This window comes from Berghia stephanieae, chromosome 2, assembly GCF_034508935.2.
Source record: "Berghia stephanieae isolate SIO BIC M18660-M18661 chromosome 2, UCSD_Bste_1.3, whole genome shotgun sequence".
In the NCBI taxonomy this organism is placed as follows: domain Eukaryota; kingdom Metazoa; phylum Mollusca; class Gastropoda; order Nudibranchia; family Aeolidiidae; genus Berghia; species Berghia stephanieae.
Genome location: NC_088361.1, coordinates 93,992,527 through 94,008,803, shown reverse-complemented (window position 1 = coordinate 94,008,803; position 16,277 = coordinate 93,992,527). Strand labels below are relative to the sequence as shown.

Below are 16,277 nucleotides of genomic sequence, written 5' to 3'. Positions count from 1 at the left end.
CCCCTTCTTGTCCGCTTCGCAGGTATTGGATAGTTGAGTCGGTTGAATTCCGGAGAAAGTACTTTGTGGTAATTTAGCGTCCAAGCGAATGCTTTTCATGCAAGTGCTATTATTCGTTTAACACAATAAAACTATAAAATCTCCATGGGCCTTATGGCTATGAAGGATTGCATACAAGAGATATACTAAATCAGTAGGATATGGCGTGGATTGTGTTTTAACATGAGGATTTTGTTAACGTTATCTTCTAATCAACACAATAAGATTTAACCTAACTATGAACACTTCTATGAAGCTCAATGAATGAATATAAGGAGACGGGAACCTCGCCAATGTATTCGATGCCATAATTTGTGATGACACGGGCGCTCAGACACTTCAATGATATGGAACTCTGCCACGGATTATTGTACCTGGACACGTCTTTGCTGTCCAACAAATTGTAAGCCGTTTGCCCGAACCGATTGACTTGATCAGCGTGGGCCCCTTTGGACAAGAGACTTTGAATAATCCTGTCACCCTCTGATAAGATCCCTTGTTTTTGTAACATGGCAGCTAAATGAAGAGCTGTGTTTCCTTCTTGATTCGAGTCGGTGGGATTTGCTCCCAGGATGAGAGTAATATTGATCATCGTCACAGAGGGCCACGTAATTGGGGTGTCGGAAATATCCAGCTCCAATTTGGAGAGAGTTTGAGGACGAAGGCACATGTGGAGAATCGTCTCGTTGTGTTCTCCCCTTGGATTTAGAGATATTAGATGTTGAACATATGGCCAAATATCATCGCCTCTTTCTTCTCTTGAAAACGATTCAACATAAACGAGAAGTACACAAATTGCCGACCGAAGAAGAAGATAAAATGCTTCTTTGTATTTATTCCGAACTAAAGCCGCTTGGTCTTTTAACCATTTTTGTGCTATAACGCAATGTTGGCACAGCAAACATAAAGCACGCCTGACATTTATTTCAGAAATATAATATTTGTTTTCAATTGAATTGTTTTCACTTTCCCCCATAAAGTTGTCGTCGTTTCTTTCAATAACGTTTCTACTATTCAGCACTCTTCTCCACTGAAATAATAACTTCATAACAAATCCTAAACTTTTCAGAACGTTCTGGTTAAATGGGTCAGAGCAGATGTCAGATCTACAGACGTACTTTTGGAAATGAAGCTGATACGAAAGTCTCCATAGATTTCCTGCTTCCTTGAAGTTAAGGTAATCTGCAAATGTAGCACCACAGTAAAGTAACAATTGTAAGAAGTTGTCATGGGAAGAACCCCACTGCCTCTCGTAGATCATCAAAGCCTGAATTCGGAACTTTGCAGGATCTCTCGCAATTTTAGTGAGTTGTTGAACATTAGTGAATTCTATTTCTTTTTCGTGGTCTGACAGTAAAGATGGCGATAACTTTTTCATAATCACTTGTGATTTATTCAAGTAACGTAACGTTGTTGCTTTGTGTAAATATGCAAATCCTTCGTCCAGATCATCGTCCATCATGATCACCATGGCACCAATCATTTCATACACATTGATAATGTCAACGACCTTCAACTTTGACACGTGCAGGAGATAATCCACCACATCCCTGTGTCTATATTTAGCTGCGGATTGGATAGCATTGAACCCGTCCTTGTTGACAAGCAGCGGATTTCCACCAAGTTCGAATAAGATCTTCACCGTTTTCACGCGGCCCTCTTCCACAGCGAAGTGCATTGACGTATTCCCACGGTGATCGGGCCTGTTAATATCAGCTCCGTTGAGAACTAGGAGCCTAACAAGATCCACATTCTGGACGGCATTCATGAGGCAAGTCAGTCCTTTGTCGTTGCAGGTGTTGACCATTGCCTTGTTGGAGAGAAGGTAAGTAACGACATCTACATGGGACATGTAACAAGCAGCAGCTAACGGGGACGAACCCGTGTCGGATGATGCGTTGATATCAGCACCGTTTTCGTTCAATATTCGAACCAGGAAAAGACGACCTGAGGCTGCAGCTTGCCATAGAGGGGTCACCTGAAAGAAAAATAAAGATAGTTTATTAATTTAACCATACATGAACAAAAAGCACTTTGAGCACTGTCACATTAACGATGATTCAATTTTATTTTATCAAAGTTTTATTTTAGTAAGAACGGAGTTCATCTCACTCCAGTTATATTTCGGTAGGCTTAGAAAAACTTTACCTTCTAATATTAGATTATCATTCCTTTAATAACCTTCTCTTTGAATTCATTTCAAATTGGTGAATACTTTTCGTTCTACCTTCTGCCACGTAGCCACTTATTATAAAAGCTGATCGGTTTAATCTTCCTCACTCACTTCTCTCAATAGCCTATGCCCTGACGGCCAGACCACTCCACTCCTCATATAATTTATATTTAAACGATTTTTATCTTGCTATTGGGACTTGGTCAAACTCCAGTATTTGATTGTAATATCAAGACGTCGGGAACTTCACCGTTTACCTTTGCCAGTCACTGTCAGGAGTGTCGGAACCGGACGTCATAAAAAATATCCTCTGCCTGGGAGTAGGACCTAATGAGTCTACACACCTTTATCCTCAAGATCCAGAAGTTATGTAATATTGTCATCTTATCATTGTAACTCTGAGATCCTTATTTATTTATAAGAACATTCAATTCAATAAACGTCAGATTTCTATATTTTCATCATCTTAAATCAATTCGTCATTTGTTTTTTACTTTAAAAAATAACTAGACTAGTAAATTCTGGGGCCTTATTTTTCACATCTTTATTTTATGAATTTAGCCGAGTTAGCTCTTAAGCACTCATTTAGACCATGACGAGCACGTTTAGTGGACATTGCGCTAAATGAAAGCTCATGTTTGTTCTTTTGTTGTTTTTGTTGATTCTTTCTTTAGGGGGGGGGGGGGGGTTATGGGGTTTTTTTTCATACTATTTGCAGGTCTGATAACTAAATGCAGTTATAGGCTTGTTTTTGCATTGTTGTATTGAAGCATATTTTTACGTTGATTTGAGACAATTTTCATTTGAATAATGAAATGGTAATAATTATTTGTAAATTGGTTACAACCACATAGAAGGATTATGCTCTAGTATGTGACCAATTATGTTGGGTGAACCTAATGGGTAGAATTGCTTTTTTTTAAAATAAAGAAGACCTTCAAACCCATAAGGCCCATGGACCAAGAGTTTATCCCGGTTTCTATAGCGTGAATCTGACAATAGCAAATGCTTGCTACCCTTTGGATAAGTTGCTGGTCTATCGCAAAGTACTATCCACAGATCTAACTGACTAATCAACCAAATGACTGATGTGTGGACATGTGTCCGAAAAAAAATTCGACTGCAACCGGGATCGTTCTCGTCCCTTCTTTTTTATTTATTTATTTTTTTTTTTTTGTTGGGTTTTTAGGGGGGGGGGGGGGGTTATTGGTTAAGCTTTACTTTTACATTTTTTGAGTTAAGATAGAGGTGTGAAGCCGATTTTTTTTCTGATCCTCCTGTCTACCCGGAAATAATTGGGTAGCTGGGTCTAATAAATATAGCGGAAAGTGCTTTGGGAAAGACTAGCGTCCTATCCAAAGGGTAGCGAGCAATTGTTATTGTCCGTTTCATGCTAAGGGATATGGGATAAACTACGACGCGATGGCTTTTATGGCTCTGAAGGACTACTTTTATATGCTCGAAATCTCTAGCTTAAGTACGATGCTAGTTCTCTATTTACTAGGATGGAGAGAGTGTGTTCCAGATCGTTCTAGTGTCAAAGCTGTTGACAGGTGGCAACTGTAAAAACGTTTTACTTGTTTCTTTTCCTCAAACCGACACGGTTACAATGTTACCGGCTAATTGCTGTATTGCTGGTCAAAGTTGAGCAAGTAACTTGAGCATTTATATAGAGCAACAACCACTAAACAATTAGGAATACTGATCTCTATGAAAGAACCATGGTCCAATGCCTGAGTACAATAATAAAGGAACAGTGATGGAAGCTATTTGGTCACATCTTACGTCAAGAAGATAACATCCCAGCCCAAACTGCATTGACAGAATATTTCCTTCGTGGCAACAAATATGTAGGGAGACCACCAACATCAATAGTAACTACCTTGAATATCAGAAATTTCAAGATTCAGATGAAGCGAAATTAATCCCTGAAGAACTAAGAAAAACTGTAGTGCCCTCCGTACTAAAGTCACAACAAGATCTTGACAGCCTCAAAACTCTGGTCCAGGACCATGACCAATGAAAACAATTAACAACATGGCTGGAGAGAGCAGCTATACTCATCGAGGTTTAAAAAATATGTGACAGAATCACACAATTTTCAGCAAGCGCCAATCAGACTGCGAGGCTTCCTACTTACTTACTAATAACCACTACACGTGTTCAAATCCATAACCAATAGCAGCAATTAACATATAGGGCAAGACGATATTATATTATTATTTTTTTTTTTTTTTCGAAATAGACAACGCTGTTTACGACCATGTATTCATTGTACACCTGAGAGGATGTGAGTAAAGATCATTTTCAAGGGACTTAACTATGCGCCGCTCAGAGCGAGACTCAGTTTTTGATATCTGAATCATCCCAACATTACACCGTTTTGAGGCGATGGGCCATAATTTATAACTTACCAAGTATTGTGTGTGGTCATCAAAAAGGAAAAATGGGCCCTTCAGCTCTAAGTCAGGATTGCAGTGATCAAGCAAGAATTGGACAAATGGTATCTTAGCCAGTCCGCAGGCCCGGAAGAAAATGTTGGAAGTTGTCTTGTCGTCTTTGAAGTCTATCAGCCTCTTTTTGTCTTTTGGCGTGTAGGGTAGAAGATATTCTTGAAACTTTGGAAGATTGTCGTTGTAGAGGTATTCCTCCAGCTTCAGACATATCGTTCTGCAATCTGTATTGGTCAACTGCGGTTGTTCGATTGGATTAGGTGGCGCTGTAGGACAACGTTGAGGTCTGGTAAATAACAGGAATCAGTAAGGTCGTGTTTAGATAAGAGAGGCAACGGTTATTATTATTATTTTAATATATCTATGTATTTTTGTTATCTTTCATAGCTGAACCTGCGTTTCGTATAATTTGCTAAATGTCTAAAAAATTAAGACGACGAAGAATACAAAAATTAAATAAAAGAAAAGACAGGGATATTTAAAAGTAAATTTTAAATACGATTTTAAATTAGCAACATTTCTTGAATGGAATATCTTGGCACTATTCAATGCGATGGTTGTGTTGTTACCATTGTACTTTACTTTGTCACATCAAAACCATTTGTAATAAATGAGATCACTGATCTGACGGGTGTCAAAATGATGATGACGATGATGATGATGATGTTGATGATGATGATGATGATGATGATGATGATGATGATGATGATGATGATGATGATGATGACGACGACAACGACAACGACGACAATGACTATTTCAATTGTTATACACACCTTGCCGATTTGGTAGCTCGCACCGGTAGGGACTCTGTCCTATCTTGATAATACCCAGTTGATGTTTTGCTTCTCTTGATCTCTCTCCTACCTCTGTGTGCTTTGACACGATGAATCGGAATTTCCCACAGACCATCAGTTTTACTTTCACTTTCGTCTTGTTTCCACACTGACCCTTTGATATTATACACGTCAGAAATAGATGAATCAGGCATTGTCTTTGAAATAATATTATTACCAATTTTTGAATTCTGGATCATTGAATTTGCTGCTTTTCCGTCGTTTTTGGTTTTACTAAAATGCGTATCTCTCATAAGCGATGAATCTTTATCATGTCTCCCCTTGCTTGTTGTTTTTGACAATAATCCTTGTTTTGATGCTGACTTTCCTTTTGAAGTTTTGGTTCTTAGACTACATAATTCTGTACTTATATTATTATTTCCATCCTGATCCGAATAAACGCTGGATTCGTTCTGATCTTTGGGGAAATGTTGTGCCCTGGGCGTTGTCTGCAGCGTCCTTTGTGTTTGAAGTTGCGGGTTTTCTTCTGACTCGACGGGTTTTCTTTTGATTTGCACGTTAATTACCGGACATGATAACTGAGAGTTATCGTTATTTTGATTATCTTTCCGTGGTAATTGTTTTGATGGGGATACCTGTATTGCAGTTTGGATATGCCCGTTAGGGTTTTCCTTGATCGCGCGTTTATCACGGATAAAATTATTATAATATTGTGCGTGCTTTTTAGGCGAATTGCTAATGTTAATATTGAGTTTGCAAGCATCGTTTTCTTTCCTATTTTCAGAAAATTCTGGCGAAGAGTTGGTGGTTTTCCTGTTGTTGGTATAGTCGTGATTCACAATAGTTTTCTGAGTAACCAACAAGCAGTCGCTAAGAACATAAGATGGCTGTTCGGGTGCCCGTTTGTACAATAGACTATGTCTCATTGCTCGAAGTTTCAGCGCGGATGTCGCCATTTTGTTATCCCTTCCTTCTGGTACATAAACTGTTTATAAATAGTATGCGCTTGGCTAAGAAGCTCACAACATTGCCATCCGGAAGTATAACGGACCAACACACAAAACTATGTTTAACCATGAACTTTTATAGTCTGGTTAATACAGTTTAGTAAGAATTACTCATAAAAGTGGATGGCAAAAAAGGAATAACAAAGACCTGAGTGACGTCATCTTCGTTCTATCTATAAAATAGATGAATGCATTCTGACTGTTTTAAACGTTGACAACAAGGTTTAATGATTAGTGTTGACAAGCCGGTTTACACATTCAAAAGGTGTAAACATTATAATATGGCTGGTACTGATTTTGTAGTTTGATCTTTTACTGTCGTTGGTTCAGCAGATAAATGTTAGTATTTCTTCGTGTCGACATTTGAGAATCACATCTCACTTCATCCTCTAACACTTTTAAACGCTTTACGATTAGTCTTTGCACAGTTGAGAATATTTATAAAAGCATTAGTTGGTTCTTTAAAAAGAAAAACCAAATACTATTAATAACTATACGCAGACTCAAAACAAAATTAGATATACACAAACAAGAGTTGATAGTCGATGCTTAAATTAACCAAATATTCATCAGATAAATATCGCTATATATATATAATATATAATTTATTTAATTGTATGAAGTGCACTTTCTCTTAAGTACATCGTGTCAAGCTTAAGTTTGAATTCACTGAACATTGACACAGTAATATCCTTGTCAGTAACATTACAATATCAGAAATGTTTTCAGCACCGTCTGCGGTTTGAAAGGTAGTCAATCACCAACAGAATGAGCAATGCATCCAATAATTCCTTAACGGATTCATTCTTTCACGTGTGACTAAATGTGTCAATCTGGTATTATATCGGGATGAACCAGATAAAAGGGGTTGATATAACATGTCGGAATGACCAGAATTAGAATATCTTAACTTTTCAGATAAAAAAATAAATATTGTACACTTTCCTCTCTGAAAGCAATACATTGAGGTTAAATTATGTAATTTAGGCCAAGGTTTCAATTTTTTAAAATTCCTAGTCACCCCTCAAAAACATACCGGTTTGAGTGGGTTGGTCACATATTGAAGCATGTCGCCATCAGACATGTTGTGGTCTTGTCTCACGCGAGGAGTGACGAATGTAACGTGGCAACGGGGGAAGCTCATCAATGATGCAACGAAGACGTGGCAAATTTAGACCTCAGGGGAAAACGGATCTGATCACACTATCATTGCCTTCATTCCATCTTGACTAATGCCGGGCAACCGTCTTAATTCGGAGTCGACTCCGTCTAGATCGAACTCTTTCCTGAACTGAGTATCGGTATATAATATATATATATATATATATATATATATATATATATATATATATATATATATATATATATATATATATATATATATGTAGTGTATGTGTGCATGTGTATGTGTGTGGTAAGGTGTAGTGTAAGGGACGATTAGGATGATGAGCGGGCATTGAGATCTTTTTTTCTTTTGTTTGAAGAAACGTTTTTGTCTATTTTAAAATGTATAACGAGGATTATGGTGATAATGATGATGGTGGTGATGATAATGATAGTGATGATGATGATGATGATGATGATGATGATGATGATGATGATGATGATGATGATGATGATGATGATGATGATAAAAGAATAATGAGCACATTTTTATCGCGCTTTTCGTACAGTAAGTTACTCTATCTGTTCAGTCAACTCCAAATTAGATCGACTCGGATCGTCTCCCATTGTTGTCGGGTCGGGTCGGCATCGACTCCTACTGTAAAGACCTTATGCCCGACCTGTCCTGTAACGTTGGCGTGACAACCAAGACTCGGGGACTGATTTATGTCGATCAAGACGATGTTACAGTAATAGATTTTCGATTTTATGAACAGGGTGACATCAGTTCGTTGACCTTTTAAAATTTATTTGTTTTGTTTTTTTATTGTCATTATTTTTGTTGTTTTTAGGAAGGATGTGCATAGAATGGGCATTGCCAGCTCAAGAGAAAATACAAACTTTTTTTTTAATTGATAGAACAAAATACGAAACCTCTGTGGTGACTGCACCCCCCCCCCCCCCCCCCCCCCCCCCCGAGTGATGTCAGGGGTCCAAAAATTCCCTTCATAGATAGATAGAACGAAATTAACGTCACTCAGGTATGGGTTTTTTTTTTGTAACCCGTGTTTATGAGTAATTCTCATTAAACTGTATTAACCAGACTATAGATAGTATGCGTTTGGCAACGAAGCTCAAAACATTGCCATCCGGAAGTATAACGGACCAACACACAAAAATATGTGTAACCTTAAACTTTTATAGTCTGGTTAATACAGTTTAGTGAGAATTACTCATAAACGCGGATAGCAAAAAGCAACAACAAAGACCTGAGTGACGCCAACTTCATACTATCTATAGATAGTATGCGTTTGGCTAAGGAGCTCACAACATTGCCATCTGGAAGTTTGACTGACCAACACACAAAACTATGTGTAACCATGAACTTTTATAGTCTGGATAATACAGTTAAGTGAGAAATACTCATAAACGCGGATGGCAAAAAACCATAACAAAGACTCGAGTGACGTCATCTTCTAACTATCTTTAAACGTTCAAGGTTACATAGTTTTGTGTGTTGGTCCGTTATATTTCCGGATAGCAATGTTGCGAGTTTCTTAGCCAAGCGCACAGCATCTATAGAACGCCATTAAAAAGTTATGGTTGTAGTTTTTCCCCTATTCTGTTTATAGAGGGTAGGCTCAGCTCGTAGCCATCGTTAACTTATAGATAGAATGCGCTTGGCCAAGGAGCTCACAACATTGCCATCCGGAAGTATAACGGACCATCACACAAACTCTGTGTAACCATGAACTTTTATAGTCTGGTTAACACAGTTTAGTGAGAACAACTCACAAACGCGGATGGCAAAAACAATAACAAAGACGTCACTCAGGTCTTTGTTATTGTTTTTTGCCATCCGCGTTTATGAGTAATGCTCACTGAACTGTATTAACCTGACTATAAACGTTCATGGATACACACAGTTTTGTGTGTTGGTCCGTTATACTTCCGGATGGCAATGTTATGAGCTTCTTAGGCAAGCGCATACTATCTATAGCCTGACATTCATTGAACCAAAAAAAAAAAAAACGACATCAAAAGACAAGTTTTTGGTCGCAAAAGAAAACAGATCGTGAGTTGTATTAAATAGTTCAACCAATGACATCACCGTAGCCATCGTTATGTTATAGATAGTATGCAGATGACGTCACTCAGGCCTTTGTTATTGTTTTTGCCATCCACGTTTGTGAGTTGTTCTCACTAAACTGTATTAACCAGACTATAAAAGTTCATGGTTACACAGAGTTTGTGTGTTGGCCCGTTATACTTCCGGATGGCAATGTTGTGAACTCCTTGGCCAAGCGCATTCTATCTATAGCCTGATACTGAAATCCAAAAGGACTGACAGTTTGACGTCATTATTTGGTTTTTGCACCGCCTAGTGAGTTGTCGTTAATAGAGCTCATGGAAACAAGTTATTTCATTGGTTGAACTATTGAATACAACTCACGATTTGTTTTCTTTTGTGGCAAAAGACTGGCATTTTGACGTCATTGTTTTCAAAAAGCCCTTTTTGTGATTATTTCTCACTAAGTTATATCAATCAGACTATTAACGTTTAATGTTACACAGAGTTTTGTATGGTGGCACGTTAGAACTGGCTGGCGGAGTTGTGGGTATTTTATATAACGACAAAGGATCAAAAGGTAAGTTTCAAAATAAGTCACCCCTTTCCGTTATTTCGAAGTCGATACGGATAAGTTCAGACAAAGGGTAATTAAAATAAAAGAAGTTATGTAAACAGTGACACAAGAGATGTTAGCAAACACTCTGAGGTTGACCAAAAGAAAAGAAACAAGAAGAAAGAAAGATAAAGAATTGATGTAGCTTAGAGATATACAGGTGCCACATAGAAACAATGGGATAATGAATGATATACTAGTATTCAAGATTTGTTTGTTAATCTTAATGAATTTCAATGATCAATATTGTTATTGTTATTTGAACTGTGGCTGTATTTTTTTTTTTTTTTTTTTTTTGTACATAGGCTTCAACAGTCGTAACATCACTTCCCTCGTAATGACGCATGGTAACTTAGTAACTGGCTCTAAACTATCGGAACAATAAAATATTTCTCGGACAAGCATAAAAGCGTATCCAGAGGGGAAAAAAAAAAAACATTATAAATCTGATCATTTTTTTTTACTTTTACACATTCTGATCACAAGACATGAAAAGTTCCAGCCAGCATGAAGAATAAAAAGTACATATTTTCTTTGTTTAGAACCACGGCCGCTGTTGCTGGGCGACGTGACATCAGACTATTGAATCCAATTATGTGATACTTTGTTGTCTCTTTCGCTCCCATTGTGAAGAATATAGCTATTAAAATTGTCCCAACTACCGAGAGCCTCTGTGGTATAATGGTAGCACATCTGACCGATAATCAAAAAGTCAGAGGTTCGATCCACAGTCGAGGTCGACTGGGATGTTTGTTTTTTTTCTTGTATTTTTCTTTTTTGCTTTGTCTAGCGCCTTTCATACAAACTTGTTCAGTTCTTTATCTTACATCGGTGCTTGTTCCTTTATTTCTTAATTTGATATTTTTAAAAATATATCTTACAGCTTACAGTATTTGCGCTGTTATCATTTGACCAATCATTATGTATAGCAATATTTTAAACAAACTCTGGATGAGTTTATCATATGAAAAAATCGAAATGCTTCGCCCACAAGCGAGAAGCGAGGTGCACATTTTAGCAAGTCTGATAAGCGAACGCAATTATAGGCTTCATTTAGCATTATTGTATTGGCGGGCAATATTTTGCGTTGGTTTGATAGTATTTCCATTACAATAATGAGACCATAACAATTGTTTGGGTTATCAGACTTGCAAATATTATGTACACCGGCCACAAGCAATAATATACAGAGCGGGCTCAATTGCTAATTGCAAGGGAAGCAATCAATGGCCATTGATGATGATTATTATTATTTATACGGGTTATTTTTCTTGTAGTATAGGAACGTTATCAATTTCAGAGACGCTGGTAACTGGAGACAGCTTCAGTTTCGATTCCATTCGCTTTTAAGGATCAAGCCAACTTCATCGATGTTCGTTTAAAACATTGTTTAAGGTCAAACCAGATAGGATTTGAAGACATAATAAAATCCAGGGACAATCCAAAGCAAAAAAAAAAAAAAAAAATAAATAAACTGCCAGATAGAACAAAATAGAACAAAATAGTTTAGAGCCAATATGACTCTTGGCTTTAACCACACACCCCTACACCTTCCCATACACATATCCACAGAAACACAACTTACTCAATTGCCATTAGTGCAGTGTGTTTGGTGATATGAGAATAGCGATATATGGATATAATTATCACAACATCATTATCATCTTCATCATACCTGTATTATTATCACCTTTGTTTTTACTGTCTTTTATCATCATAATCATCCGCATACGTCAGCCCCGTCATTATCTTTGTAGCACTTAAAAACTGGGAATTTTTAACGTAACTAGCAAATACAACTAAATATCTTGAATAGCTCATTCAAATACCATTAAAAGTCTTTCATCCATAAACTTTTGAAAAGTGATTTTGATGTTTCAAATAAATCAATGGGAATTTGGTTCATTTTTATATAAAGATCTGTTCAAGACGACCTACCTACAAAACTACAAATAATACCCAAAGAAAGGAAAGTAGATTCGGTTCATAAGTCAAGAAATCAAGAAATTTAGTTACAACTTGCGACGTACATTTCCAATAGCCTAGTTGTTTACAATCGTGAGGATAGGCTATTGTTACGTTTACTAGACATTCGACTGCACTATTATTTCGTTCACCTGTTTACCAAATGACCTCTGCTTTGTTCGGTCTAGTGCCTGAATTTGGTGTTTTCATATAAGTCGATGTCGATGTCTAAGACTTGCTGAGACTAGAAGAATTGGATTATTGATATTGCTTGTTTTTTGTTTTGATTTTTTGTTTGTTTGGTTGTTTTTTTTTACTTTCAACTTCAACGATTGCGGATCAAAACTCAAAGCCAATGTCAAGACTTGTGTGGTAAGTCGTTTCGATTCCTATTCTCTCAATATATTTTTTTTGAAGTCTCTTGATTCTTATTCGGGCTTGTTTTTATCTTTTTATTTTTATTTTTAGGATGTTAGGTTGTTTTGTTTTTGTTTATTGGAGTAGGCATATTATATCATCAATCTCTTGCTAATCCGCACCTCCTCCTAGACTAGGAGAAATACCCCTTTAATCACATCCAATACATTATCCAATGCAGCACTTAGATGGAAAAATTCTATTTTCAAATGATGTAACATCGTTTTATCATGATATATATAAGTATAAGTACCACATCGCCATACCGGCTTCGGCACCTGACCGTCCTATTACCATTGATCATGATGTAATAATTGAATTTGGTCTTCTTCTTTTTTCAATTTTCTTTTCTTTTGTGTTATTATTATTATTATTATTATTATTATTATTATTATTATTATTATTATTATTATTATTATTATTATTATTTATTATTATTATTTTATTATTATTATTATTATTATTATTATTATTATTATTATTATTATTATTATTATATTGTAGAAATAGTCAGTAATGATACAATAAAGTAATAACAAAATCCGTGTATAGATTATTGCTAACGTTTAATAGTGGATAGAACTTGGATTGATTGTATGGATCAGAGGACGAACCGTACAAGACTAAGAAAACGGAAGTAAACATTGAATACAATAGAAGTGCGTCGTAGTGCTTAAAATGTAAGACAAATGTTCGTGCGAAGCACCGACATAACTGGTCGCCACACTACCCCTCCGCCAGCGGGGCGCAACAGTTGTTCAGCGGAATCTTGGTGGTAGCCGAGATTCTCGACCTGATCGAGTTGTTGTCGCCAGGCGTCCCGTGACAGGGGTCGAATTCACGCGTTTCAGTTGCGTGTCATCTGAATGAGGTAATGTCAATGGTTTTGGGTTGGCTGTTGTGTGGCTGATGTTAGTGTCTGAGTGTGAGAGGTGTGCAGTTTTTAGTCGATCGATGGAAATCTTTTCAGAGCGACCTTTCATGTCCAAAATGAAATATTTGTCCCTTTTGTCAATAATCCGATAAGGGCCGTCGTATGGACGCTGGAGCGGATGTCTGTGCGAGTCAATTCTCACATAAACGTAACCAGTAGATGCCAGGTTGGATGGCACATATGTGGACTGTTGGCCATGAAACTTGGGGGGTGGTGGTTTCATGGAACGTATTGTGTTTTGTAGCCGCTGAACGAATTCTGACTTTGGTGTAGATGTTTCAGGACCAGTCGACGACAAAAACTCTCCTGGAAGACGAAGGGTTGAACCGTAGACTAAATCAGCGGGGGAACAGCCAGAGTCCTCTCGCCAGGATGTACGAATCCCCAGCAACACAATGGGTATCTCCGAATACCAGTTTGTGCCTGTGGTCCGGGCTTTCAGTGCTGCCTTCAGTTGGCGATGGAATCGTTCAATCATCCCATTTGCTTGAGGGTGATATGCGGTTGTTCGGTTGACGTTGATGCCCAAACACCTGTTGCACTCTGTCCAAAGTGCCGATGTGAATTGTGCGCCACGGTCGGAAGTAATGTTTTCAGGAACACCAAATCGGGAAATCCAATGGTGTATCAAAGCTTGAGCACAGGTAGAAGCATGAGCATCTGGAAGAGGAATTGCCTCTGGCCACCTCGTGAAGCGATCGATGACTGTAAACAAGTAAGTCATACCTTGGCTGATGGGTAGTGGTCCAACGAGATCAACATGGAGGCTACTAAATCGATTCGTTGGTAGTGGCCGGTCGACAAGTGGTGCTCGGTGTGCCTATGCACTTTGGAAGATTGACAATGATGACACTCTTTACACCATTTACGTATGTCTCTTTTCATCCCATGCCAAACGAAACGTTGACTGATGGCGCGTTTGTGGGCCGTGCGCCAGCGTGGGAGAGACCGTGAATCTGGTCAAAAATTTGTCGAGTCCATGACGTTGGAAGAATGGGGCGTGTTGCGCCTGTTGAAGTGTCACACAAGACTGTGGATGAACCAAATGGAATGTTCTCAAGTGTAAGACCTGTGGTAGATTTGCGATAAGATTCCATTTCCTGTGAGTGAACCTGGTCATATGCAAGTTTAGTGAAATCAGTAATGGAACAAATGGCTGAGTCTGTGGGCGTCATAATATTAAAACGCGAGAAGGCATCAGCTACCACGTTAAATTGACCTGTGATATGCTGAATATCAGTGGTGAATTCGGCGATGTAAGACAAGTGTCTTGTTTGTCGAGGCGAGCGGTCAGTTTGACTGATGAGAGCGGAGACAAGTGGTTTGTGGTCTGTGAATAATGTAAATGCCCTACCTTCCAGGAAATGCCTGAAGTGTTTGACAGCGCTGTAAGCGGCGAGCAGTTCGCGGTCAAACGCACTGTATTTTTTTTCTGTGGCTGAGAGCTTCCTAGAAAAGAAGGCAAGCGGGACCCAGTTATGACCTTGCTTTTGTTCAAGTTGTGCACCGACAGCTGAGTTGGAAGCGTCAACTGTAAGACTTGTTGGGGCATTTGGTAGGGGATGGTGAAGGAGAACAGCGTGTTTCAAAGCCTCCTTGGCCTTTTCAAACGCCGTATTGCAGTCATCAGACCACACGATGGATTGTCCTTTGCCACTTGCCTGAGAATGTAGTGGGGCAAGGAAGTCTGCCACGTGTGGGATAAATCTGTGGTAATAGTTTAGCAAGCCAAGGAATCGCTGAAGGCCGGCACGGTCAGTGGGAGGGGCACTGTCACGTAGAGAGGCCACCCTGTCCGGTAGTGGAAGAATCCCTTCAGCAGTCACACGGTGGCCAAGAAAATCCAACTCGCTAACACCGAAAACGCATTTCGCCTTGTTGATCACAAGTCCGTTTGTAGAGAGGTGTTGAAAAAGTTCCCGTAAGTGTTCAATATGTTCTTTATGTGAATGACTGGCAACCAAAATGTCGTCAACATAGACGAAAGCGAAAGGTATGTCTCTCAAAATGCCATCCATGAGTCTTTGAAATGCTTGGGCAGCGTTCTTCAAGCCAAATGGCATCCGCACGAATTCCCACAACCCAAATGGCGTAATGATTGCTGTTTTTGGAATTGACGACTCTGCCATGGAATTTGATGATAGCCCCTAATCAGGTCGATCTTGGAAAAGGTGTTGCATCCAGAAAGGCGGCTATTGAAGTCGTGAATATGAGGTAGAGGATACCGATCATCTTTGGTCACAACATTGAGGTGTCTGTAGTCACCGCAAGGCCTCAGTTGGCCATCCGATTTGGAAACTACATGTAGAGGGGATGCCCATGCTGATTTAGAGCGACGGTTGATTCCCATCTGCTCCATCTTGAAGAATTCAGCCTTTGCTGCAGTCAGTTTTTCTGGATTGAGACGGCGCGCTCGAGCGTGGACGGGTGGCCCATTGGTGATTATGTGATGCTCCACGCCGTGTTTGTTGCGAGATGAGTTAAACTGGGGAATGACAAGGTCTGGAAACTGTTGAAGGAGGTCAGAGTATGCAGTACTTGGGTGCACTGAGAGGCCGGCAAGGCTTATGGGTGAATTAGTATATTTAAGTGGAACAGAAATGTTGTCCATAGACAAGAGTCGTTTTCCTTTTAGATCAATTATCAGGGCGTTAGAAACAAAGAAATCCGCACCCAGGATGGGACGTGTCACATCTGCCAGGTA

General features: G+C 38.7%; 2 protein-coding genes across 3 annotated transcripts in view; one reads left to right on the top strand and one right to left on the bottom strand.

Moving 5' to 3' along the window:
- Positions 1-151: 151 nt before the first annotated feature.
- On the bottom strand, positions 152-6,928 carry LOC144963786 (protein fem-1 homolog A-A-like). Its single transcript, XM_078897724.1, has 3 exons — positions 5,442-6,928; positions 4,627-4,951; positions 152-2,017 (listed from the first exon to the last, which is right to left on the bottom strand). Exons 1-3 carry the CDS (start codon positions 6,416-6,418, stop codon positions 272-274), a joined length of 3,048 nt encoding a protein of 1,015 aa, XP_078753850.1. The 5' UTR covers positions 6,419-6,928; the 3' UTR covers positions 152-271.
- A 5,290-nt stretch (positions 6,929-12,218) lies between these two features.
- LOC144965903 (pantothenate kinase 3-like) overlaps positions 12,219-16,277 on the top strand; it is a 48,234-nt gene continuing 44,175 nt past the window's right edge. Inside the window, exon 1 of one of the 2 annotated variants that reach the window (XM_078901733.1) lies at positions 12,219-12,594. The gene's annotated coding sequence lies outside the window, so the exon portion shown is untranslated. The remainder of the gene's footprint in view (positions 12,595-16,277) is intronic. The other variant, XM_078901732.1, reaches the window with a different exon arrangement.